The sequence below is a fragment of the Arvicanthis niloticus genome, chromosome 7 (assembly GCF_011762505.2).
Source record: "Arvicanthis niloticus isolate mArvNil1 chromosome 7, mArvNil1.pat.X, whole genome shotgun sequence".
NCBI classification, from domain to species: Eukaryota; Metazoa; Chordata; class Mammalia; order Rodentia; family Muridae; genus Arvicanthis; species Arvicanthis niloticus.
Genome location: NC_047664.1, coordinates 13,075,529 through 13,103,308, shown reverse-complemented (window position 1 = coordinate 13,103,308; position 27,780 = coordinate 13,075,529). Strand labels below are relative to the sequence as shown.

The 27,780-nt window shown below is 36.8% G+C and overlaps 1 protein-coding gene across 2 annotated transcripts in view; it reads left to right on the top strand.

The window, feature by feature from the left end:
• The window catches only part of Psme4 (proteasome activator subunit 4), a 108,938-nt gene that overhangs the window by 33,554 nt on the left and 47,604 nt on the right, over nt 1-27,780 (top strand). The window contains exons 4-21 of one of the 2 annotated variants that reach the window (XM_076937958.1): nt 122-187; nt 1,956-2,000; nt 3,396-3,545; nt 4,092-4,155; nt 5,605-5,679; nt 6,655-6,777; nt 9,089-9,181; nt 10,040-10,305; nt 11,168-11,354; nt 12,780-12,869; nt 14,378-14,442; nt 14,700-14,850; nt 17,024-17,122; nt 17,363-17,432; nt 18,309-18,376; nt 19,257-19,472; nt 20,216-20,373; nt 21,930-22,025. In XM_076937958.1, coding sequence (XP_076794073.1) covers nt 122-187; nt 1,956-2,000; nt 3,396-3,545; nt 4,092-4,155; nt 5,605-5,679; nt 6,655-6,777; nt 9,089-9,181; nt 10,040-10,305; nt 11,168-11,354; nt 12,780-12,869; nt 14,378-14,442; nt 14,700-14,850; nt 17,024-17,122; nt 17,363-17,432; nt 18,309-18,376; nt 19,257-19,472; nt 20,216-20,373; nt 21,930-22,025 — 2,082 coding nt within the window. The remainder of the gene's footprint in view (nt 1-121; nt 188-1,955; nt 2,001-3,395; nt 3,546-4,091; nt 4,156-5,604; nt 5,680-6,654; nt 6,778-9,088; nt 9,182-10,039; nt 10,306-11,167; nt 11,355-12,779; nt 12,870-14,377; nt 14,443-14,699; nt 14,851-17,023; nt 17,123-17,362; nt 17,433-18,308; nt 18,377-19,256; nt 19,473-20,215; nt 20,374-21,929; nt 22,026-27,780) is intronic. The other variant, XM_034508332.2, reaches the window with a different exon arrangement.

Genomic DNA, 27,780 nt, shown 5'->3' with positions numbered 1-27,780 from the left:
CAGTTTGAGTTACCAGTTTAGTCCTATAAATTTCCAACAGTTGGAACTTAAGTAGTGATTATTCACTCCCTCTAAACATTAGTAGCATCTAGCCTTAACCTTTTATTTTATTTTTAAACAGAAACATTGTTCCCTTCATCTTGAGAGATTACAAGAATCACAAAAGGTCACTATACAGATATCACAGGTTAGAGAGATTGTACCCTTTTCTGAATAAAGAGCATAAATCCCATGGTGCAGGCCTTATATGGAAGGTCGGTTGAAATTGACTTTTATGTGAATGAAATCACACTCTTAAAACCCTTGAATTGGTAACAAGTTAATGGAGTGTTATCATTAACTTCTAGAATGAAGGCAACATTTAGCCTTGCAGTCTTTAATGACTTCCTTTTTGCAACCGTTTCTAATGTTAGAATGGTTTCTTTCTTTGTGTAGTGAAGTTTCTTAGGAGAAATAGCAGGATTTCTGCAATATTTAAATCTGAAATAAATTCTACCAAACTAGTAAAACAGAAAGTTAATTTGAGCACAGACATTAGGAAGTCATGGGGTCATGTATCTTTTCTTTTCCTTAGAAAGACAGTTCGTGTTTCAGAATTCACCTTTAAAGTCTGAACTTAAATTAACCAAAGGGCTTTCTACATGTTGATTTTATAATTTGTTACTAACTGGCTCTTCAGTTCAAACTGAAAGAAGATCCAAGATCTGTGTTATTTTTTCCCTGGATAAAAAGTATTTATTGAGTATTGTAAGCATAAAGAACTAATTTAACTGTACCTGAAGATTTGAATAGCCTTATTAGAAACACACTAAGTATCCTGACTAATTAGTATAGCCATGGGCTTCAGGAAGCTTTAAATGTAAAGTTTATGCCCAGTATACTGTTGCTTAATTGTCTGTTTTGTGTGTGTGTGAAAATCACTCTGTGAGTTCCTTGCTGACCCTCACCCCGGTTTGAAAGTGAAAGATGAAGTCTGCGGTGGTTAGTAATGAGGAGGCAGGCTTTTTCCTAGGTTGATGTCACATAATATATTAGGTGCTTATCTGTGTTTGTTCCTTGGAATTTTCTTATAGTTTAGTTCTTAAGCTTTCAGAGAAATTGTACAGACCCCTGAACTTGAAAAATTTTAAAAGGTTTAGTGATAAAATTTCTGAAACCTTAACATCCCTGTCTTGCCCTTGAATTTTGAAGGTTTTTGTGTTTCTCTTTGTATTTGCCATACTGTAAGTAGTCACAGATTCATTTTAAGTTTCACTTCATGACACCCCTTTGTTTTGTTGTCTGACCAGTTTTGACTATGGTCTAGTTGATATCTTAAATATTCTATTTTGGTCATGTATTTAAACCAGTATCCACGGTCTTTTCATTAAAGTTTGTGTGAGTTCTTCATTTTGTTCAACTAACTTTTTGAGTAGCTGTTTAAACAGAACAGCTGTTGACTTTTTAATTGTTACTAGCAGTAAAGTACCTTGGAATGTTAAGTTAAAGATAATCAACTTGATTAGTTGGTTATCAAGACTTCTGATGCTGCTGGTAGAAAGAGGCACATCATATTTCATTATATCATAGTTCATATTTTGATGTAAAAGCACTATAAATAAAAACCATTCTTTAGAATTTTCAGCCATTGGGCCTACTTTTTGTGTGTTTAATATGGCATTGTTATCGAATTTGTAAAGATTGAAAGGGGTTTATCTTTTTTCCAGTATAGTGTTTGTTTTGTCTTATTTATCACACATACACACAAAGAACAAAATGAGGGTAGAAGAAAAAAGCAGACTAAGAAGTCTAGGTAGATAATCCTTGAAATTCTGTATCTAGCAGAGAAGATTTGGTAATTACATGTAGACAGATACTATGAACCTGTGTGTTTATCTTTGAGGTACAGGTTGTAGAATTAACTGTGTTCTTTCAATACCCCAATGTAATTTATCAAATGGCTTTTTCTCCTCTAGTTCTATAGAAAATGTTCTCAAAACACTGGTGAAAAGCTGCCGACCGTAAGTAGCGCTCAGTTTATAAAGCCTCTTGTTTTACCTGTAGGCCTTCCCCCATCGTTAGTGTACTTTGAAGAGAAAATTAAAGGTGTAAATAGTTTCTGATATTGTAGTGTCAGCACAGCAGTGTTCCCAGTTCTTAACTGAATTTTTACTTCAGCAAAAATTTACTTTTTTAAAAAAGTTAATTCATTAATATTGTCTGTCTGTGTGGATGCCTGTGCATGTGTGTAGGAGGGAGGGGGCATCTGCACAGGGTACATGTATAAAAGGCAGAGAGAGGATGGAGTTTTTCATCGGTATTACTTTGCTAAGAACTGACTCAGATATTGGGAAGGGGACTTTGATCTATAAGGTTCTTGAAGGTAGAACATAATTCACTGGTGGTACTTCTGTTTGAAAATGTATGATGAACTTAACAGAAGTGTTACTAGCAATGTAACTTTATAAATTAATTTTTAAATTAAGTATGCTTTTAAGCTAACAAAAGTTTTTCAAAGTGTGATAGGTTAATAATATGCTGTATAGGTCAAACCTATACGTTGATTCCTTTGGGAAGAATACAGAATTCTCAGATACAGTACTTTATACCTCATATTGATTGATTGAGAGGTTGAAACGGGGTCTCAAGTTGCCATGTTGGCTTTGAACTCCTCACTCCACCTTGCGTGCTAGGATTATAGGTATGCAGACCCCGCTTTATACCTTTTCAGATGCATTCAGCAGTTTGTACATGTGACTTCTTTAAATCATTTACCTTCAGTGTGTGTGTGTGTGTGTGTGTGTGTGTGTGTGTGTGTGTTAAGTTTTCTAAATCACAGGGATGCGCCTGACCTTTTTGCAGAATTGTAGAATGTCAGAGCCTTAGAACACACAGGTCTTCTCATTTCCCTCAAGTATAAAGAAGTACCTGTGGTCCCGTGAGGGACCTATGGACTCATCCCGGAAATTCCTGGGCTGATGCTTCTTTCTTATTTTTACTGAATATTTATCCTCTACATGGACTTGAGTTTTATTAAGAATTTTTCAGTTGCTGAACTTTGAGGGCAACTTAAGTAACAGTGTTTTCTCAACCTCAAAGTATCTTCTGAATGTCTGCTAGATTAAAAAAAAAAAGTTTACTTTCTTCTAAGTGTGTGTGGGAGTTTATTTATTATATCTTTGTAAAAGTATGTTTTTATTATGGAAACCTTGACATTTCTAGTGTGATATCATATGAAATATTCCCTTCTTATGAGGCGCATTGTCTTTTGCTGTTGGAGAACAAACCCAGGTCCCATGTGTACTGGGCAAGTGGTGCTAATTCTCTAGGCCTTTTCCTTTTGTCAATCGTGCATAAGTATTGTGGGGTTTTTAATTCAATAGTCAGATACATGGAAACCTTTTCTTTTTTATTAGATATTTTCCAGCAGATGCAACAGCAGAAATGTTAGAAGAATGGCGGCCTCTAATGTGTCCTTTTGATGTAACAATGCAAAAGGCCATCAGTTATTTTGAAATGTTTCTTCCTACCTCCCTTCCTCCAGAACTGCATCATAAAGGTTTTAAGTAAGTGTGCATATTTGACATACTCTAGGATACAGCAAGAAATAATGGCAATACCAATAACTAGCAAGAAGCTAAAAATGTCCAACTTATTGATCCTTTTTATTATAATCCAAGTGTGAAGGCTAAAGCGCTGAGCATATGATTGTAAAGAAAGTAACACTTACATGACAAACCGATGAAATGATGGCTTTAAGATATCAGAAGAGAAAAGAAATAAAAACAACTATAATGGAAAAAGGTCAGAAAAGGAGAAAGGCAAAGGATGTAAGGGAGAAAGTTGTTAGGGTTGTTGAGTAAGAGTGGACAATAACTATGTAACAATTCAAAACAGTAAGTGAGATTACACTTAACAGCACAAATAAACAAGAAAGAACACTTAGACAAAAAAGTATTCCTGTGTTCCATAAGTTTGAAACTTTCAGTATTATTTTTCCTAGGTTGTGTAGTTATCAGTAAGAATAATATATTTAGAAGTACAAAGACTATCTGGCTTTGAACCACTTTCTGTAATTACTTGCTATTCATAACAACACTTTTCTTCTTCAGACTTTGGTTTGATGAATTAATTGGCCTTTGGGTTTCAGTGCAAAATCTCCCACAGTGGGAGGGGGTAAGTATTCTATTTTTCCCCCTTCTTTAATTTTAAATTTGGAGATAAATATATAGATCATTTAATAACTAACTCCTGTTGTTTTAGAATTTCTAATAGTAACGTTACAATTAATTCTCTTTTAAAAAAAGATTTATTATTTTTTTTTATTTATATGAGTACACTGTAGCTGTCTTCAGACACACTAGAAGAGGGCAACGGATCCCATTGCAGATAATTGTGAGCCACCATGTGGCTGCTGGGAGTTGAAGTCAGGACCTCTTATAGAGCAATCAGTGCTCTTAACCACTGAGCCATCTCTCCAGCCCAGTTCATTCCTTTTTAAAAAAGATTTTTATAAGTGTGTGTGCATGCACATGTGTGCATACCTGTGGGTCTGTCTGTTGGTGAGCAGGTGGGTAGGTCCTAGTGCCTGAGGAAGCCAGAGGCATCACATCCCCTAGAGCTGGAGCTATGCGTTTGTGGTGTTTTGTTTTCGCAGTACTTAGTGTATTGAGGATGGGGTGCAGGTGTCAGGTGCCTGTTTCCACCTCTGCCCAACCACCAAAGAGCATGTCCTTTTGGTTCAGCACCAGGCTGTGGGTAAGGCCTGGCTTTTACCACCACAAAGTACTTATCCTGAGCCTTGGAAATGGTTATCTCTGAAACACCCCCACCTAGGTGCACTTCCTGGTAGCTAGCTACATGTGTTAGCAGTTCTGGCTCAATCTATAGGAACATCATGATGGTTTCAGAAACATGAGGAGACATAAAAGAACTGGAGGAAGAGTTAGGCTGGTGACTGAACTGGACACTTGAAGCTTTGAGGATAAGCATAGCCCTTGTCACAGGTAGAACAGCAGTGGGGCTTTTTGATACAGGTATTTTTGAGTCACCAGATATGGCTAATAGTTGAGTTGGGTCCTCTGCAAGCACATTGTGGGCTCCTAGCCATGTAGCCATCTCTCCAGGTCCAGTTAATTTCTTTCATCTTACTATTTTCTAACAAGTAGACAAGCGTGAATTATAAAGTACATGATTGCTATTTGTTTTAATTGTATTCATTACAGGTGCTATTGGATATTTGATGGAGATATATAAATATTCCTTTCAACTTTCATTGTACATAATGCTTTGTGATTTTTTTCCCCCTTTGAGGAGTATTTTGGTTACAATTGATTTTAAGTGGGTGGCATGAAACAGATCATAAATTTTGAAGTTTTAAAAGTCAAAAACTGTATTCATTGTTGTAGTGATTGCTGAAGGGGACAAATGAGGAGCTGGGTATGATTGCACACACGCATACTCCCCAACACTTGGGAGGCTGAGGCAAGAGTATCATAAGTTCAGGACCATTTTGGCACATAATAAGAATCATCTCAAAAAAATAAACAACAGAATAAGGATTATAACTAACATTTTAAAACAACAACATCAGCTTAACATTATTTTGTTTTTGTTTACTTTCAGCAATTAGTAAATCTCTTTGCTCGATTGGCTACAGATAATATAGGATACATAGATTGGGATCCATATGTACCAAAGGTAATTAGAACATTTGAATATGTGTGTATCATAGTCCTGATAACTAACATTATTTGGTAACTCTTAGGTCAAATGTTATACATGTCTTGCATTTGGAGGACCTGAAGTATAATTTTAAGAGTAAATAATTTAGAAAGTAGTAAATAAATCATTAAGAATACCATGAGTTCATTCCTTCCAAAGAGCTTTCTGTATTAAATTTGATTGCATTCTAGAGTGTTACCTGCTCCCCTTCCCCTTAGTGATCTAGAATGTCTCCAGAGATGAATCATTTCAGCGGTATTAGAAGTCTCTTGAAAAGCCGTGCAGGAGGTGGAAATTGACATTAGAACAGTACTGGTAATCAACAGAAGTCCTTGCTGTCTTTGCTTTTGTTCTTCTCCACTGTAGTTAACTTTTAAAAACTAAGGAACAGAAGCAGCCCGTCACCTTCATTTGGGACCCTATCAGTAGTGATAGCTTTAAAGTATAAATTTAATTACATTTAAATACAGTTATTACATGCTGGGTAACATACCAAGACTTAGGGAGGACTTCAGGTCAGCTTTAAGGTTTGAAAGGCGAGTGGTCTGCTGGCTGCTTATATTAAAACTGCTGCTGTCTAGAGTTTTGGCATAGAATGAGAACACAGGACAGTGATGCGTGTGCTCAGAGACTCATTCTTAGCTGCATACGCTTCATTGTTTTCCTTTATGCTGAACTATAAATATTTCATTGTTTGAGTACATGGACTCAGCTGCTTCATATCTGTTGCCTTCGACCTCAAAGTGTCATACAATACATCTACTTTCTAAGGAATAAAGCAAATTACTAGACACTGATAGTTTTGCTTAGACTTACATAAGGGGAAAATGAAGGTGTGTTTAAGACTAATACCTAACATCCACTTAGCTATTTAAGGACTTGTGGTACTTATGAAGCTTTTTATTCTATTTTGTTTCCTATTTTTATTCCTATTTTGTTTTGCTTTAAAAGATATTTACAAGAATTCTGAGAAGCCTGAACCTCCCAGTGGGAAGCAGTCAAGTGTTAGTCCCAAGATTTTTAACAAATGCTTATGATATAGGACATGCTGTAATATGGATCACCGCAATGATGGTTTGTAGTTAATTATGTGTTTTATAAAATACATGTAAATTTTTTTAACCCTTTGATCCAAGCCCATGCTAATAGCTTGGTTGGTCACTTGATTATTCTTCTCTTCTTTCTATGTCTCTCCTCTTCTCTCTTTACCTCTCCCCTTTCTTTGCTCCTCTTCTCCATCCCTTTCCTTCCCCATTCTTCCTGCCCATCCCCTATCTTCCCTTCCCTTTTACCTACATCTTTGCTGGGGATTGACAAGATTCAGCTATTTTCTGATGTTTTGTATCCATATCTCAGATTTGTAATAATCCATTACTTAGTAATTTCCATATGGTTTTCAGTGTCACTTTTGAAATATAAATACTGTTAGAGCAGCTTTATATTAAAATTATAGGATTTAATATTTCTTACCTCTTTGAATTGTTAATCTATGTTTGGTAAGGTTTTTGTGGAAAAGACAGAATATTCATACAGAATACAGTGAGAGTTGAAATTCTCCCACAGTTACATAGAACTTCTGTTTTTTCTTGTATTCAAGGAGAAAAGAGTATTTTAATGCATATTATGGAGGTTTCACTAAATTGGGCAATGTCAGCCTTGAGTTAATTTGCTCTCTTTTCCCACTCACATCTTATTAGCCACTTCTTTTTGTAATGTTGGAGTATAATTTTTAAAAAATCAGTTATTCTAATTATTCTATCGGAATTTTGAAAATTGTGATAGTGAGTTGTGTTGTAGTAATTATTTAGAAAGTGGCCGCCGGCAAATCCGACTATCTAAGCTGCAGCGTCTTTGCCTAGCTCAGCCACCATGTTGCATGGCCAGATGCCACGTGGGCACCAGAAACACCAGCCCTGCCACCCATGAGACAGTGTGGGAGAGGGGTCTGCCAGTCTAACTTCTACGCTGTCTCTGCAAGGCTGGGCATTGTCCAGACTATCCCAACAACTGCACGGGCTCGGTACAGATGAGATTCTAATGCTTAGATTATTTGGGCTTTATATATTTGGTAATTATCAATAACAGGATGCCCATACAATCAGAAGTGTGACCCAATACCTAACCTAGATATATCAACTACCTTTGACTGGCGGAGACGCATCCTTCTCCGTATTCGCCTCTCTCTCATCTCATCTCCCCTGGCTCCTTCTCTCTTCCTTCCTCCCCTTCTTCCTCACTTTACTCCTCCCACCTTAGCTCCTCCTAAAGAGTTGTTGTGGAATCATTTTGTTTTCTTAAGTAGTTTGATCTCTTTGGGTTTCTATATTGAGAAACATAGACATAAGCTTCATTTATGCCTACTTTTGAGTGGGAAGGCATATTAATAATACAGGCTTTTTTTTTTTTTTTCTTTTGAGATTTGAGTGGATGGTTAAGACAGGGTCTGGTTATATAGCCTTGATTAACCTAGGACTTAATATGTAGATCAGCCTGGCCTCTTAACTTGCAGAGATTTTCTTGCCCCTGCCTGGGATTTTAAGTATGAGCCAGTATACCCTTTCTTAATATAATTTGACATTTTGTTTTCCTTGCTGTTGTTAAAAGATCATTTTGAGTCAAACTAGAGGATATGAGCCCATGTTATATAGCCCTTTAGATGGATGCTAATTTTTTAAATCTTTTTTCTTTAATTGTTTTAATAATAGATTAATAAATAAAATTATGTTTTTTGAATTAGAATGTGCCTCATAAAATGTGTGTGTTGTGTAAATCTTTTTGTTTCATATAATGAGCTAATGATTCATTTTAAGGACTGCTTTGTATGGCTTATGTTGTCATCTTTTTTTTTTTTAATTGTGCTTGTACATGGGAGCCACTCTACCCACGGGATGGTCAGAGAACAGCATAGGGGAGTCTGTTCTCTCCTTCTACCCCATGGGTCATGGGTCAAACACTGTCAGGCTTGAGGCCGTTGTTTTTACTCATGAGTCATTTCACCAGCCCCTGTTGTTATTCTTGATTATTCTTGATTATACCAAGATGATAGTCTTTATGTTAAATTATAGTATCCTTGTTTTTTACTTAAGAACAATAAAGTTTAGTGTTCCCCTAAATTGAAAAATGATACCTTTTTAGCTTCATTTAGGATTAAGTAAATTATTTTTGTGTTGATTGGAATGTTTTTAAACTGATTTGTGCAAAGATCACTAGAAGGTTATGTTTTGACTGTGGTTTACAGTTACAATTGTTATGATAAAGGGGATCCACATTAGACTTCTATATCTAGGATTTGACTTATTGATCAGTTCATATACAGTATAATATAGATACTAATGTTTCTTTCTCTCTCTCTCTCTCTCCTTTTTTTGGGGGGTTGTCTGGACAGGGTGGACCAAGTAAATTAGTTCAAAAACATTTAGCTGGTTTGTTTAACAGCATCACATCTTTTTATCATCCTTCAAATAATGGGCGTTGGCTGGTAAGTATGCTCAGTTTGTGTTGTAGTATTTGAAGATTTAAAGATGTAGTCGTATTTAACAATTACTTATCTTAGAATTCTTGTCTGTCATGTAAGCTTTGGTTATGTGTAAGTGGTTAGACCCAAATCTGTGTGTTTGACAGACGTGTGTGTGTGTGTGTGTGTGTGTGTGTGTGTGTGTATAATGCCACATGGCTATTAGTGACAAAATAATGACAACAAAATAATAAATAATGCCACAAAAGCATAGGCACATCACTTCAGTTTTATCTTGTCACTATCTTAGCTTTGTATTGTCTTCTAATTGACTGATTAGGTGTCATTTTAAAAAATAAATATTGGAAATTTTTATTTGGTAGCAAGGTAGTTTCTTTCACTTCCCTTCTCTTTTAAGACAGGGTCTCATTGTGTATCCCTGGCTAGCTCAGAATCCACTATACAGACCAGGTTGGCCTCAAATTACTAGAAATCCCTGTGTCTTTGTCTCCTGAACAATGTTATTACACCATACCTGGCAAGAAACTATTTTAAAACATGAATTTAAGGCAAGGTGGGGAGTCATATGACTGTAGTCTTAGCAGCCATGAGACTGGCAGGAAGATCACAGAACCAGGCTGTGCTACATAGTGTGACTCTGTCTAAAGGAAAACAAAACAATTTCAATCCTGGAATTTAGAAGTCACTCTTGTTAGCTGCTATAGTGTGCTGTTCTGTGTAGTAAAAACATAAAATTCTTTGTATTCAGAGTGTTTCTTTTTCTTTTTTTCTTGTGTGAGAAAAACTGTAAATATCTGTATAGGAAAGTTGAACCTGAGTAGAGCCTATAGGAATGTTGAACCTATTGTTTCTTGTTCCCAGAACAAGTTAATGAAACTCCTTCAGCGGTTGCCAAACAGTGTTGTTAGGAGATTACATCGTGAAAGATTCAAGAAGCCCTCCTGGTTAACTCCTGTGCCTGACAGCCATAAGCTTACTGACGAAGACGTTACAGCCTTTGTACAGTGCATTATTCAGCCTGTCCTCTTGGCTATGTTTAGCAAAACTGGTAGCCTAGAAGCAGCCCAGGCTCTGCAGAACCTTGCACTCATGAGACCCGAGTTAGTAATACCCCCCGTGCTTGAAAGGTAAGCTCAGCTTTGTAACTTCAAGTCCAGGGGATTTAATGCTCTTTTCTGGCACCATGGGTACAGGCACACACCTGCTGTACAAGCATAACATTTCAACAAAACACCTGTACACATAAAATCAAAATAAATCTAAAAGAATTAAATGATACTACTGTTATTATTTCCCTTTCTGTGTAAATCAGTGCTTACATACTTCTTCTGTATTAAGTAGATTTGCAGAGGGAAATAATGGAAGTTGTGAGTAAAGACCCTAGTGTCCATTTGAAAAGCTAGGTGCTTGCAAGCACAGCTCTGCAAAGGTAAGGACAGGAAGATCCTTAGTGACCTCAAGTTTCAATGAGACCCTGTCTCGGAAAAATGAGGTGGGGAGATGTGGCTGAGTTAGTAGAGCTCTTCGTTAGCATGTCCAGAGCTAAAACCTGACGTGGCAGAAATGATGGTACAAGCTTGTAACTCCAGTACTTTAGGACAAGATGATGTAAGAAGATCAGAAACTCTAGGTCATCCGTAGCCTGTGCTACAGGAGCTCCTATCTCCAAAAAGAGAAGACTAAAAGATACTTGTTTGTAACAGGACTGCGTAGAATATTTGTACCTTGTCTTCCTTAGCTCAGTTTGCTGCCAACTAAGTTGGCTGAAACAGTGAAAGTCTATGTTTATGTTCTTTTTCACTGGCGTTTGTATGGAGTCAAGATCAGATAGGGGTGCAATTGTATCTGTATTGTTTCTTTGTTTGTATAAGTCTGTGTTAGTAGGAAATCTCCACTCAGCATTCTGCTGTCTATAGTTTTTCAGGTCAAAATGCACTTTATGAACTTGATATATTTAACACTGAAACTGTACTCTGTTTTAAACTATAGAACATACCCTGCTTTAGAGACATTAACAGAACCTCACCAGCTCACAGCTACTTTAAATTGTGTAATTGGAGTAGCCCGAAGTTTGGTATCAGGCAGCAAATGGTTTCCTGAAGGTCCAACACACATGCTACCTCTGTTGATGAGAGCATTGCCTGGGGTAGATCCAAACGACTTTAGTAAATGCATGGTAAGCATACTGATGGTTATGTTTTGTGGCTGTTATTGTTTAAATAAATTTTTCTTTTTAGTTAGATACCTTTAGATGATAGCATAGTGTTATATTTGGAAATGCTTAAGTTAAGATTTGTGCACAATTGATTTATGTAATAACTTCCTTTGTAATTTTCCTTAACCTATGTATGTTTATTGTTGATATTTTAAAATTTATAGATTTTCTTAGACATAGCAAACCTTTCAGGATGTCATCTCTTGCCCTTTTCTTTATCTGTATAAGTGTCTTAGTCAGGGTTTCCGTTCCTGCACAAACATCATGACCGAGAAGCAAGTTGCGGGGGACAGGGTTTATTCAGCTTACACTTCCACATTGTTGTTCATCATCAAAAAAAGTCAGGACTGGAACTCAAGCAGGTCAGGATCAGGAGCTGATGCAGAGGCCATGGAGGGATGTTACTTACTGGCTTGCTTCCCCTGGCTTGTTCAGCTTGCTCTCTTATAGAACCCAAGACTATCAGCATAGGGATGGCACCACCCACAATTGGCCCTCCCACCTTGATCACTAATTAAGAAAATGCCTTACAGCTGGATCTCATGGAGGCATTTCCTCAACTGAAGCTCCTTTCTCTGTGATAACTCCAGCTTGTGTCAAGTTGACACAAAACCAGCCAGTACAATGGGTAACCAAGGAAGTGTGGTAAAAACTTACAAGTTACAGAAGCTGGGCGTAGTGGCAGACACCTATAGTCCAAGCACTTGTGAGACTGAGTAAAGTTTGAGACTAGCTTGAACTACATAGTGAGACTATGTCTCAGAATGACAAAATCTCCTTCCCCTGTGAATAACAATGGAAAAATTACAGGATATAAAATTCCAGCTTCTACTTCTACACATTTTTCCTGACTTACTCTTACTCCTTTGCTGTCTTTTTTTTTTTTTTTTTTTCCTGTTCTCTGACAGGTTAACATTTCCCTATAATGCTGTATTTTCAGGTGGAAGGAAAAGTAAATTTTGTGACAGAAGATTGGAGAACTATGTGCTTAAACTTAATATATAATGGGAATAAGTTTTACTATAACAGTTATTAAAGGAACAACTAGCTGATTATTAGGAGCCCTAACTGTTTAATTTTAGAGTCAGATATAGTGGCTGACTTCCACGATCACAGCACTGGGGTGCCCAGCTAGGAAGGCCACCATTAGTTGGGTTCCTACTTGGCTGCATAATAAGTTTCAGGTTTGTGTGAGTTAGTTTTGCCTCTTCCCCCTTCCCCTCCCAAAATAGACAAAAATAATAATTCTAAATGAAAAATATCCAGAAAGATCATTATGGGATTTCCCTTAAGATAATTTGAATATTTTTACTTAGTTTTTGGTATAACTTGTGTTGAAATGGAGTTACATAATTAATGTTGAAAATCCTTTGTCTCTTCCCATAGATCACATTCCAGTTTATAGGAACATTTTCTACTCTGGTGCCTTTAGTAGACTGTTCATCTGTACTGCAAGAAAGACATGACCTCACAGAAGTAAGAATGCTTTCTGGCTATGAAAGGCCTAACTGAAATGTGATAGTTCCTTGTATGCATAGTAATCTTTAATTCTTTTAAAAAACAAAACACAGTCTTTGGATACGTTCCAGAAAGTGCAATTACTAAAAGAACAGGGAAGCTGGTATAGTGTATACATAGTGCCTTGGCAGCTGACATAGGAGGGTCATGAGGTAGTTCAAGGCAAACCTCTATCATTTATCATGGCTCAAAAATTGAATGCTAAAAATCATAAAGGTGGTACAGTGTTTGCCTATTATGCATGAGGATATAGGGTCAGTCCCCATCACAAATAAGTAACTTTGTTTTTATAAATCTATAATTGTTCTGCTGTGACTGGAGTTACCTGTATGACTAGGAGCCATGTCATCTTTGGCAGTGAGATAGCTGTAGCACACAGCCTAGGAAGTATGGGAGGCACAGGCCTTTCTCCGAACAGCTGCTGGTATATTTCAGTGTGTTTGTTTGCAAGGTTTGTTCAGCATAGGTGCTGCTGCCTTGTTTTTCCATCCATCATTGCCTGCCTAAATAACCTTTTCCAGGAGCAGTGGCATTTAATACAAAGGGTTTTCTTTGTTTCTGTGGTTCTTATGGAACTGTTAAGAAGCATAGAGTAAGTGAAGTTTTACCAAAAGGAAACCACTTAAATCTCTCACTACAAATCAGAAATGTCCAATTATCTTAGAAATTACAGACACAAATTGTGTACTGGGACCAATGAGATACCTCAGCCAGAACAGGTACTTACTGAGCAAGCCTAGTGGTGTGAAGTGGATCCCTAGACTCCATGGAAAGATGGAAGGAAAGAAGTGACTCTGTAAACCTGTCCTCCAACCTCACATGTATGTCAAATCCACATGCATGCGTGCGCGCACATGCACACACACAAGCTGAATGCTACTGAAGCTAAAGTTAGAGCCTGTAACTAAACACAACCAACATGCCAAATAAATATGGGAGGGTGAAGAAGCCTAATTGTTAAACGTTCCAAGCTGGAGGCTGTAAGTCTAAGGTTTACACAGTGTCTCAGCGGTGATGCCTTTGAACCAAGTAATTCTCTGTACTGGAAATTGGACCTTCCACTCTGCAGTATTTAGTGGCGGACTTTTCTGCTGTCCTAGACACCAGTAGTACCAGTCTAACCCTACCTCCATTGTGAAAGCAGTGTTCTGCGGTTGTCAGACATTTTCTTGTTTTGTACACATGTGTTACTTGTATCATTTGGATATGAAGTAGTACAGTGCTGTTTTTTACAGTTTTAGAAGCATTTTGAAAACTGGAGTTGAAAACAAAAGTTGGTTGCCTTGGTTCAGATAAAGTAGTGAAGTGGCTCTGACTTGATATATGTGGTTATGATCTTCATGACAGTATCAAACACGAAAAAACTTGCATCGGATTTGCTTGTTAGGTTATAATTTAATTTCATTACTTCAGAGAGGGGAAATTAAGCATATTTGTAATTTTTTCCCCACATTACAATGTTATAGATTGAAAAAGAACTTTGTTCGGCAACAGCTGAATTTGAAGATTTTGTGTTACAATTTATGGACAGGTAAGTTTGTGGACAGTCAGTTCTATCTTTTCTCAGATAGATCTGGGGTGGGGGATCTGAAACTGGTTACAGTGCTGTAACCTTTTATTTAGATTTTACCCAAAGCTGAAGTTGGTACTGTGAAGAAAAAGGACAGTCTATATATGAGTTATGAAAAAATTGAATAGATGTGTCTTTGAGTAGTAATAACAATAGAAGTTTACCTGACTGACACCAGTTTTTTTGTTCCTAAACTTTGCTTTGTTTGGGTTGTTCAGATGCTTTGGACTAATAGAAAGTAGCACATTGGAGCAAACAAGGGAAGAGACAGAAACAGAGAAAATGACTCATTTGGAGAGTCTGGTTGAATTAGGCTTGTCTTCTACGTTTAGTACGATCCTCACACAATGTTCCAAAGACATATTCATGGTAAGAGAGCACTACTACAAAAAATAACTCCAATCTTTTTATTTAAATTGATGTTTTTGCATTGAATATCAGCCAGTTTATCCTTTATGCTCAACAAAAGGTTAAAAAAAACCTTGTTGGTCCTCATTGCAATGTAAAGGGGTAAAAAGAGTCTATTGATTGTCATGCATCCCTCTTGTACAGATTATGTGCAGACACAAATGTCCTTTAAAGTGAGCTGCTTAGTGATACATGCTTTGCATTTTCAAGCTTTGCTTTTGTGACTTTGCAATTTAAAACTAAAGTGTAATGCATGAGTTCTAGTGTTTCTAGGCATAAGAGAATTGTGCTAGCTGAATAATAGTTACATTAGGTAAGCTTGAGCAGGTGTGAGTTACTGCTGACTTTGGGGTCACTGTTAATGAATTACAGTATGTAATAAGTCTATAAACAGAAGAGTGCTGAAGGAGGATCCCCACCTCCCTTTCAAGTACTCATAGGAGACTGTCACCTTGCGTGATATTGGCCTTATTTTTAAATTTTTTAATTAAATTGAGAGAAGTTTTAGAAAAATTTGTATCACATAATAGAAATTAAATTCTTGGTGGGACAATTTTATGATGAATTAGAAATGATGTCCTTCTAAGGCATAAACTTCCATTTACCTGACAGCATCTCATGCCTCTAGGTATATGGTCTTTAAAATTACTGTTTCTATCTGTCTCCTTCCTTCAACATTTAATATGTTCATCCTGATTAAAAACTCATCTAAACTACACCCACGTATAATGGTTGATAAGAATATGTGAGTATAATCAGGTATAGTAATACATACCTGTTGTCCCAGCATTTGTTTTGTTTTTGAGACCTGGTCTCCCTCTGTAGCTCTGGTTGCCCTGGAGCCCACTCTGTAGACCAGGCTGCCCTAGCACTTAACAACCTGCCTGCCTCTGCCTCTCCAATGCTGAGATTAAAGACAGGAGCTGGTACACCAGCTCTTATCCTAGCATTTGAGAGGAGGAAGTAGGAAATACATGAGTTCAGGGTCATCCTCAAGCCAACCAGGCTGCACGGGACTGTCTCAAACCAACCAAAACAAACAGCAAACAAACGAAAAACCAAAACCCAGCAACAAAAAATAAATACTATAAAGAATCTAAGGAAGTGAACATAACCCATCTCTTAGCAGACAAGTCTTGTTTCTAATTTTTGATATTCGTTAATCTATTCTTTCAATGTAGATTAAGATTTTGTGACGTGCCGGGAGGTGGTGGCGCACGCCTTTAATCCCAGCACTTGGGAGGCAGAGGCAGGTGGATTTCTGAGTTCGAGGCCAGCCTGGTCTACAGAGTGAGTTCCAGGACAGCCAGGACTACACAGAGAAACCCTGTCTCGAAAAACCAAAAAAAAAAAAAAAAAAAAAGATTTTGTGACGTGAAATTAAGTAGACTGCTTCAAGTCTCTGGGGTTTTGTTTTAGTTTGGTTTGGTTTTGTGACAAGGTCTTGGATCTATACTCAGGCTGTCCAGGAACTTGCTATGTATCTCAGGATGCTCTCAGTGTGCAGTGATTCCCAGGTCTCAGTTCCCCACTGACTGGGATTATAGATGTAAGCCCCCACACTTGGCATGGTTCAGCTCTTTAAAGTAGATAGAGCAATTTATACTTGATACTTGTGAGAATGACAAATTTTAAGAAATAGATATCCAAAAAATTTTCTGTTCTATTGTATTAATTATTGGAGGTGATTACATTGAATTTGGCTTCCACTTACTGTAATGGTAGATAGCATTTCTATTTCAAATCAACTCCTTCTCTCCAAATGATTTTTGTTTTTAACTTTTCCTCCCTTACCTCCTCCTCTCTCTCGTCTGTCTATCCGGGGTGTGTGCCACTGTGCATGTGGAGACTACATTTGGCAGTCTGTTTTCTCCTTCTACAATGCAAATTTTGAGGCTTACACTCATGTAAAGGTGACAGTTACCTTTACCTGCTCAGCTGTTTTGTCAGCCCCCTCAAGTGTTTTAAGTTATCATCCACAGAAACTATGTTTTAGACCTGAATGCAATCAGTGGTTAAAATTTTACTTCTTAGTTACTGTTGGAATTGTATTATTTTCTTTACTGTTTCACAAGATGGTTAATTTCTAAAGAATTATGCTGACTGAGTGTTTTCATTTCTTCTGTATCAATAGGTGGCCCTTCAGAAGGTCTTTAACTTTGCTGTTTCACATATATTTGAAACAAGAGTTGCAGGTCGCATGGTGGCAGACATGTGCCGAGCTGCTGTAAAGGTAAGTTTTGTTGTGTTTTGATTTTTGTTTAGATACTGTATCTTCTTTTAGCCTAGGTTGGCTTCAAATATTCTTTGTTCCTCTCCAGCCTCTTTGGGTTATGGTTGTATGGCTATTTCATAAGTACTTGTTACTAAGGCACAGTGCTCTTGCCACTGGAAATAGTGCTGCTTCCTAGCTTATGACTGTTAAGTATTTCCTTTAATAAATGACACCTTATTAATAATACTGCATTTTCAGTGTTGCCCAGAAGAATCCCTGAAGCTCTTTGTTCCCCACTGCTATGGTGTTATAACTCAGCTTACAATGAGTAAGTCGCAAGAAGTAAAACCTCATTCTGTCTGCATAATTTTCAAATAATTTTTCTTTGTTCCTAGAACTCTGATAATATTAACAGATCCTTTGGTCTATGTAGCATTTGTATTTTGTTTGTTTATCTTTTGAGAGAGGGTCTCCATGTCACCTTGGCTATCCTGGAACTCACAGGGATCCACCTACCTCTGCCTCTCAAGTACTGGCATTAAAGGCGTACCCACCCCTATGCCCCCCTTCCACATGTATGTCATCCAGATTAGCAAGTAACTTTGAAGTCACGCCATATTGAATTAATTTTTTCATGAAACAGCTATCAGGAGCTACTTTGAAAATGTCAGTCTTTTTGTGAGATGTCAGTTGGCAGAAGTCTTGGTTAGTTTGTTGATTTTTCTTTTTCTTTTTCTTTTTTTTTTTTTTTTTTTGGTCTATCTGTCCTTCCTTTTTTTCTCCCTTTCCTCTCCTCCCCTCCTTCCTTCCCTCCCTCCCTCCCTCCCTCCCTCCCTCCCTCCTTCCTTCCTTCCTTCCTTCCTTCCTTCCTTCCTTCCTTCCTTCCTTCCTTCTTTTTTGAAAAGAGAGCTTCTGTGTAGGACTGACTGTCCTATAACTTGCTTTGTAGGCCAGACTGACCTTAAACTCAGAGATCCACCCTCTCTGCCTTCTAGGTGCTGAAATTAAAAGCGTGTGTCATCACAGCCTGATGACTTTCTTAAAAATAGTTTTCACTTCTTTCTGAAATGACTTCACCTTTATGAAGACTTAAGTCTCCCTGAAAGATTTTCTGAACTATTAGGAATATAAAGTAGAAATACTTTAATGTAATATATCCACTGGGCTCATAGGCTTCTTCCCTGATGCTCTTTTGCCACTGTAGATGATGACGTGCTGAATGAGGAAGAGCTGGACAAGGAGCTGCTGTGGAACCTTCAGCTTCTGTCTGAGGTATGGAAGCACCTGAAGAAAGCACTCGCTTGCTTCTAGAGTTTTGTTTTTTGTTTGTTTGTTTGTTTGTTTGTTTTTGTCAGACTGATGAAAAGTAAGACATTGGGGATTTAATATTATTGGTTTTTTTTTTTTGTTTTGTTTTTTTTGTTTTTTGTTTTTTTGATGAGACAAGGTCTCATTATATATCTAGTGTGTAGAAAGTCATGGTGATCTTTCTTTCTTGTCCTCCTCAGTGTTGGGTTTAGAGACATATACTACCAAGCCAGGTTTTAGCTTCAGGAAGATGGAATATTTAAAAGTCTGTCGTTGGCAAATAAGATGGAAATGTTCCCAGTTCACTTTTCTGTTAAAGAGGAATAACTTATCATTTGGGAGTGTACTAGATTTGGAATTTTAAAATTTTATGTTTTGTTTTTTGTGGGGGAAGGATTGCCACTTTGTGGCCCAGGCTGGCCTCCAACTCACCAAGATGTGCCTGACAGTGCCTCTAGAGTCTCTGAAGGTGTGCGCCACCCAACTCTTGAGAAATCTTTTACAGTCAAAATTTGATCACCATTCAAACTTGAGTTTTCTTTATGAGATAGTTTAGAAATTTAAATACATACATTTTGTTCCTTTAAAAAATACTGATTCTTTTGAAAGGGATGATACTTTGGCATATCAAACATAAAGTTAGAAAATGTGTTTTTATGTTTAAAAAATTAATTACTAGTATAGTTAAAAATGATGCTTCTAAAATGATTTTCAAATGAGTTAAAGCCATTATGGAAACATTGTTTTTAAGCTACTGTAGTGTCAAATATTGAGTGAACCTTGGATTGATTAGTAATTCTAGATGTTAAACCAAATGCCTTTCAGATTTTCCCTGCCTTTTCAGATTACTCGTGTAGATGGGAAGAAGTTACTTCTGTACAAGGAGCAGCTTGTGAAGATTCTCCAGCGAACCTTACACCTGACCTGTAAGCAGGGCTACACACTGTCCTGCAACCTTCTGCATCATCTTCTTCGTTCTTCCACACTGATCTACCCCACAGAGTACTGCAGTATTCCAGGTGGCTTTAACAAGCCGCCTTCCGAATACTTCCCTATTAAGGCAAGCATTTTCAGTCATTTAGGATTAAAGAGTATATTGGGTTCTTAAGCAAATCAAGGATGGTTTTCCTTGCTGTGTATAGAAATGTCCAGTCTTTTAAAAAAAAGTTTTTTGTTTATGAATTAAGTGTGCCTGAACCATATATGTGTCTGGTGCCCACAAAGGCTATAAAAGGGCATTGGATCTGAAACTGGAGTTAGAGAATTTTGAGCCACTACATGAAAGATAGAATCCAAACCACTATGCCCTGAGAAAGCATTCAGTGCTCTTAACTGATGAGCCATCTCTCCAGCCCCAGTTCTTTGTTTTAAAGTACATTGTTTTAAGGTGTTACTGAAATGTAGTAACCTTGTGCATTTTAACTTGTCATGGAGCTCAAACTCTACCCTTCCTTCCTGCTACGTAGCCTAGTTTGGCCTTGAAGTTGTGATCCTCCTGTTTCAGCTACTCCTGTGCTGTGATAGCTGGTGCCTGGGTAGTTTTCTACCTTTCTGCAATGGCTGTGCCATGTCTAATTTCCAGAGTTATATATAATTTTAGTTCTGAACTAGCTGGCTTCATATAAATTTGCTTTCTCTCCTACAGTAAATGCTTATTAAGTGGCTTTTAGGGAGACATTCAAAAATAATAAAGAATTTTTTAAATGAGTCTCTTTTGTACATATTGGTTCATTTTATTTCCAGAAGTATTGTATATACATGTTTTTCTCCAGCTTCACTTAATGAAAAGCTGCTCTTTTCTAGGACTGGGGTAAGCCTGGAGATCTGTGGAATCTGGGGATCCAGTGGCACGTTCCTTCTTCAGAGGAAGTCTCCTTCGCCTTCTATTTGTTAGACTCCTTTCTTCAGCCTGAGCTTAACAAACTCAAGTGTTGTGGAGATGGAGAACTTGAAATGTCTAGGTTAGTTTTCTCCTGTTATAAATTAGTATCTGCCAAACCTCATTGCCTGCCCCAACTTTTGTTATCTGATGCATATATTTTCGTTTTTCAAAATCTTCTTTTGAAGATTTATTTGATTTTTTTGTGTATGAGTATTTCTCCTGCATGTTTATATCCTGTGCATGGTTACTGGCTGCAGGAGTCACAGAAGGCTCTGGATCCCTAGAACTCAGAGTTGCTGGTTGTGAACTACCATGTGGTTGCTGGGAACTGAACTTGGGTCCTCTGCAAGAGAAACCAGTACTCTTAACCTCTGAGCCATCTGCAGCCCCATGATACATAAACATATTCATTGTTTGTTTTTAAAATGTGCATTAAATTTACTGAGGGAAACATTGAACACTATGTAACAAAATTCATCAGTGTTTCAACTACTGTTTTGGGTGTGTGGTTTAGTTGGGCTTTTTGAAGCCCTGAGCTTCTGATTCTCTTGCTTCCACTTCGCAAGTGCTAACATAATCATGTCCCGTCATGCCTAGGTTATACAAGGCTAGAGATCAAACTCAGGAAATCAGGCATGCTGGACAGACATTGTGCTAATAATTACAGCCCCATCTAAACATTTTAGGGTTTTGGTATTGTTTGTTTATATTTTGTTTTTCTGTTTTTGTTTTATTTTGAGACAGAGTCTCACCATATAGACCAGGAACTCAAGAGATCTCTCTGTGCTTAGGGGTAAAGGCCTGTACCCACCGCACTGAGTACACCTAAACATCTTAAATAGAAAAACTAACCCCACATTACCTTCCCAGTTTTTTGGCAGAAACACTTTTCTACTTAGCAATTTCCCTTGCTTGTATTGGAAAGTATAGGTAAGGTATATTCTTTTCAAAGGAAATGCCTTTATTTCTCTATTGAACATAGAAACTCATTGATTCTTTTTAGTAGTTCTTATTGCTGACATTGAGGTTATTTAACTGAGATTTTCTTTTTTTTCATAGGAATTTAGCAAGAAATAGTTATTTTTAATCCATTGGGCCTTTGTAGTTTAAATTTTGAAAGTTCTGGAAATAATAAGAAATTTAATGTTTATCAAATGCCAGAAATCTTTAATAGACATAAGTAAGATTTGGAGGAAGAAGTCTCATTGACTAACAAGATGACTTATACAATATGCTAAACTGCTTTTTGGATGTACATATGTAACTAGATTTTTTTAATCTTCTTTTTCTTTTTTCTTTTTTTTTCCAATTTCTTTGTAGCTAGATTTATTCCCCGTTTTTTTTTTTTTTTTTTTTTTTCATTTTTTTTTCCCCAATTCTATGTTTAAGAGTTGAAATAAGGAGGACATGTTTTCTATTGTTACTTCTTGTTAGTGGTACAGATCTTTGTGTTTAGTTAATTAAACTAAACTATCCTCAGAGTGTAGTTTGTTGTTATTTGTGATGATTTATTTAAAGCCTGATTTAGTAGGCCTAGTATTAGTAATAAGTGTGTTTGTGTTGTAACAGTAAGTGTAAACTTGATAAAATGCATTAGGTGTCTTCTAAAATATGACTATTTCTTGTATTGTCTAGAGATGATATTCTACAGAGTCTGACTATAGTGCACAACTGCTTGATTGGTTCAGGGAACCTTCTACCTCCATTGAAAGGAGAGCCAGTTACTAACTTGTAAGTAAAAACAAAACAAAACACCCAAAAAACTACATGTTTTAGTCTTTGGATATTTGACTATATTTTAAGTTTACCTACTTCATGGGCTGCTGTTTTGTTCTTGATGTTGTTTCTGAATTTTTTAATCTTTCATATTTGTAGTTTTAGGGCAAAAAAAAAATCTAAGGTATAATTTAGGTCTGTAAAATTGTTAAAGGTTTTTATCCAGACTTTTCATATCGTTGCAAGATAGAATATCTTTACATGTTAGTACATTTTAAAACAACAGTTAGGAAGTATTAATTTAAGATTAATATTCTTCTTTTTAAAAAAGCAAGCAAACAAACAAACAAAAACCCTATTTTGCCAGCAGTCAGCATCGGGTTAGGACCCTACAGCCAAAACCAGTCCTATAGAAGAGTGTTTTTACTAATACTTTCTTCAGTGTTGCTTTTCGGTACATCATGTAGAATATTTAATCCATTGCTGGTGCTGCCATCTGGGCTGTGCAAAGTGGAGGTGCCATGAAATGGAGGTGCCATGAAGTGAGCTCCTCTTAGCGTGAGGAGTTAGCAGCTGGGTTATTATGAAATTTCTCCCAGCATCTATTTTATTGCTGAGAAAGCTAGTGAAGATCACATAAAAAATGAGTAGACAGCTATCCTTAAAAATTGGGGATTGGAGAAATTATTTGCTGTTTTTTACTTGTTTTGTTTTTAATAGAACCATAAAAGGCTTTGCTGGAAGAGTGTTTAGGGACATGACCATACTTTGGAGTTATACTTTCCAAAACATACTTTATTATTTCACCCTAAAAACTTCTTTTTTTCGTTTTTTTTGGGGGTTTTTTTGTTTTGTTTTGTTTTGTTTTTGTTTTTCGAGACAGGGTTTCTCTGTGTAGTCCTGGCTGTCCTGGAATTCACTCTGTTAGACCAGGCTGGCCTCGAACTCAGAAATCCGCCTGCCTCTGCCTCCCAAGTGCTGGGATTAAAGGCTTGTGCCACCACTGCCTGGCAGAAACATTTCTTATCATAGAACTTTAGAGTGTTACGTTTAGAAATAGTAGTATAATTTAGGAGGCAATATCTATTTTAAGCTTCTTTAAGAATTTGGTGAGTCTTTGAAAAAAATTAGATTTTTTTCACTCATCTATTTTATAGTTGGATACAAGAACAATTTTACCAATGTTCATTTTTGTTAAGAAAGATTAATTTTCACATATATTTAAAAATAAGAGCCCTTTGCCTTTGACCCTTTTCTCTCCAATGATCTTAATCTGTGCCATATTGTTAAAAAAAAAAAAAAAAAAAAAAAAAAGCCCTTTTATAGCACACAAAGTGCTGTTTCCTGCTTACCAAATTGGAAGTGTCAATAGAGTTCTACAGAAAGTGTTGACAAGGAAGTATTGTGGCCATTTAATGTAGTAATTTGTCTGAGAGCTCAAGCATGTGTCTTAAGATGGTTGGGATGCAATGGTAAACGGCCAGCTGAGGAGGCTCACGTGCTTGCCTTGCAGTTTATCTTGACATGTAGCTCTGCCTTGTACACTATCAGAGTGAATTGAGGCAAGTCTTTATCTTTCTTTCTGGGATTTTCTGTTTGGTTGATTGGTTGGGTTGTTTGTTTGTTTGTTTGTTTTTGAGATTAAGGTTCCTCTGTAGACTTGGCTAAACCCGAATCACACATCAGTGCTTCTACCTTAAGCCTCCAGCAGATTGGGATTACAGGTGTGATCCACCAAGACTGCCTGTGACGAAAGCTCCTTGTAAACCGATTCAGTGGCTCATATACATGTTGGAGTGGCTGAGGCAGGAGAATTTTAAGTTTGAGACCAGCCTGGGCTCGCAAGATTTTGTTTCAACCTTTCTCCCCTCAAGAAAAATTTCTGTACTTGTTTATTAGAACACCAATTTGATTTTTATGAGATGCCTTTTCCTAAAAAATTAGTATATTAATAAATGCCATATAATACAGCACTATTTAAGCTCTGAAATCAACACTGAATTCTACTCATGAGGTTTTCTACTAGAAATATAATTTAGGCTGAAAAGTTTTATACTTTAGATTTTTTAAATTTAGCCAGGCTTGGCACCTCATGCTTGTAATTGTAGGAAGCTGAGGTGGAAAGTTGGAAAATTTGAGGTTTGGCCATAGTAAGACAGAAAGAACAATGGGGGTAGGTGGAGGCAGAAATCTTCACTTCTGGATAAAAATTTAATACAAAATATAATGAAGTCATACAAAGCACATTAAATATAGTTTTTAAAATCAAAGAACTATTTACATGTTAAAACATGTGTTCTGTATCTATGCAGAATAATAAGTATGTTGTTTAGTGTTAAAAACAAGTCATCATCTCTTTGATTTAAATTGCCAAGTAGAAATAATTTTTTTCTTTATTTCATTATTTTATATGTATGGGCAGCAGATCTCCATGGAACTGGAATTATAGATTCCATATAACTCTGAGCCATCATGTATGTGGGTGCTGGGAATCAAACCCAGGTCCTCTGGTAAAACTGCCAGTGCTCTCATCTATTAAGTGGGAATTAAAAAAAAAAAAAAAAAAAAAAAAAAAAAAAAAAAAAAACAGAAAAGAAAACAAACAAAAACTTCCCATTGGCTTTTAGGTAATTAACAAAATACTTCCAGTAATAATTTGTATTGTCTTTATCCAAAAATGTGGAGTACAACTCTGTGCTTTTATTTTCTGAGTGCACTATTTTCACTTTTATTGCAGAAGTGAATAAATCCAAAACTAATAAAATAGCCTTTAAACCTTCTAAAATGCTTATTCTCCTACAGTAAAATAGTTGTTAAAAATCATCTGAATTGAGATGAAAAAAAATTAAATCAGTGGCTGCATCCTGTGACACCCCAAGTGTGAAGAATGCATAGAGTGTAGTTCACAGAGACTTTCAGCAGATTGAAGCTGAGAGAACACTGAGGTAGACTCTTAGTCTGAGGGCAGTGGAAGGAAGCCCATGTATGGAGAGAATAGGGTGCATTATAGTGGGAACTGTATTAGCGTAAAGCCTCAGGTGTTAAAATACCACATCAATTTGGGGAACTATTAGCAACTCAAAAAATATTTTTCAGTGTGTATTTAAATTCTTCATCTAAGTTTTGTGTATAAAAAAAGTTATCATGTTGTGTTACACTTAGAGTCAAGTGACTCAGTATCAAATCAGGTCTGGTTTCTGTATTTGTTGGTGATATCATATTTGTCCTCTGGAAAACTGTGATGAAGAACAGATGCCTACTTTACTTCTAAGTAGCTTTGTTTTTAATGGAGTTTATGTAATGATCTTAATTTCAGTATTATGGAAATAGCTACTAAATGCAAAACTTTTTTTCCCTGTGCTGTACAATGAGTGACAAACAAATACAAAAAGCTAAATGCAAAGTTTAAAAGTAAATGATGGAGCAATTTGTTGGGAGTAGGTGGGGAGGAGTCACTAAATACCTGTAATTACCGTAAACTTTTGAGTGTCAAAAGTGTGTACATAAGGTCCTTGAGGGTAATTAAGGCCAAAAACTTTTCAGCTTATTAGAACTTAAAACAGTTTGAACTTTTAGCAGTTATGCTCGATGCCATACCTTGCTGAATGAATCTTAGAATGGAATGTCTCCCTTCTTTGCTCCTGGGACTTTAAGAGAGGCACTACTGCTATAGTAGTTAGGAGGCACAGCTCTACCTGGATAGATGGAAAATAGCATTATGTCTTTCTGTTGCCACACAGGAACTTTGAACATTGCCTTTAATCCTGAAATCCTTAGTTTTCTCCTTTTTCAGTCCACTTTCTGTTAAAATCTTTTAGGTCTAACCAGATATTACAGGATGCAGAAACTAACATCTAAAAAACAGGGTTACTCAAGGTAGAGGAGTCACCATTTTCATCTCCAAATCCATCTTTTACTTTGTTCACCTTTCCTCTGATCTGTTGCATCATAGTCAAATCTTCTCTGGGATCTCAGCTTTTACTAACTGTCCACTCAAAGAATTCTTACCAACTAAGCGTGAGACCGTTTCATTGATGTGTGAAACGTTGTGTTGTGGATACACTGAGGGGCAGGGCTAGCTAACCTCTCTTGGCACCTCCAGGGAACTACCCAGCACTGCTGGGGAAGCTGCACACAGGAAAGGAAACGGTTGCTACTCCACGGTGAGTAACCCTGTTTGCTCCTTATCTCGACTTCTGATTGCTTCCATTGATTTTTAAAAGCTTTGTGTCTTAGACATGAAAATCTGTTCTCATACTTACATTTAAATCTCCAGTTTGTACAGTTCCTCTTAGCAGTCCTCTGTTCCCATGACAGCTCTTCAGCTGTGCTAGTTTCATCTGTTATGGATGCAGAGAGCTGGGTCCACAGAGATGGCCAACTGTCTCTTGTGAAACACTTGTACATTACGGGAGGCATGCCTGCCAGTGGCTTGATTGCAAAGTTTTATTTATTTTATTCAGAATAGAGAAGGATTCTTGGGAAAGCAAGGTGGAAGACTTCTGTATAATAATGTTTGTGCCTGTTTGATGACAAATGATCCAGTCTTTGTATACATCTGACTTGTATTTTTTTCTTTGTTTTTGTCATTTCTTCATTTTTTTAGCATCCTCTGTTTGCCACCAGTGATAATTGTTCTAATTCTACCTAAGTATAAGACGATTGCTATCTACTGGGACAGATAATGTGGTAGTCTAAGATGTTTTGTTATAAAGTGGGCAGCCTGTTCACTGTTCCTAACAGTGACACTGATTTTACTGCATTATTTTTAACATGTAGAACTGTTCATACTGTGTTATATTGGAATTGTTTTTCAGAATTGTGTTTAGTTCTCAAGATAAATGACAATAGCTGCTAAGATGAATGAATGAGCGAGTGAGCGAGTGAGCAAGCGAGCAGAATGGACTTCATGCCAGGGGGGAATATGAACTTGTAGTTTGCTGTTGTTGCTCTGTGTGTTTTCTCTGTGTAACACAGGCTGGCCTCTCGTATATAGACGTCTGCTACCACATACGACGACGTGTGTACTCATTCAGAAACATTTGCTGTAAAAGATGTCAAACCAATTAGAGTTAATTTGTGATAGGTGGAAGAGATGAAATTAAAGTTGATTTCTAGATAATGAATCTAAAGGGAATTCATGGTAACAAAATTAAAATTTAAGTATTATTAAGTACCTTGTATATGAATGATATGGAAGTTATATTTTAATTTGTAGGAAAAGAATAAACTATTTTAAGTTTTAATACTTAAAAGCCTTTAAAAGGTAGATTTCTTTTTTTTTTTCTATTTGATATTAGACAACAGACCATGAAATAAATAATGCAGGGTATTTTTTTGTTTAATTAAGATAAATGATACAAAAGCAATTCAGAGTTGACACATATTTATGAAATTAGATTCGGGCTTTTCAGGTAATACTTGTTTTTAACTGTGATTGCTGTTAGAAGAGCCCACAATCTATATAATGAAACACTCTATAGACTGTTAAGTGATAGTGTCTGTGTAGTATGTGTGTTGTGTGTCTGTGTGGGGGAACATCTGTGGAGGCCACAGGTTGCTGTTAGATGTCTTCCCCCATCATTCTCCACCTTCGTTTTTGAGACAGGGTTTCTCCCACCCCTGGGTTTGCTGCTTTGTCTAGAGTGACTGGCCAGTAAACCCTCAGGGTTCTTTACATTCTCCCAGCACTGCACCGTGTTCAGCTTTTACGTGGGTACTTTGGTCTAACCTCACAGCCTGGTGCAGTAAGCATTTTATTGACCATGAT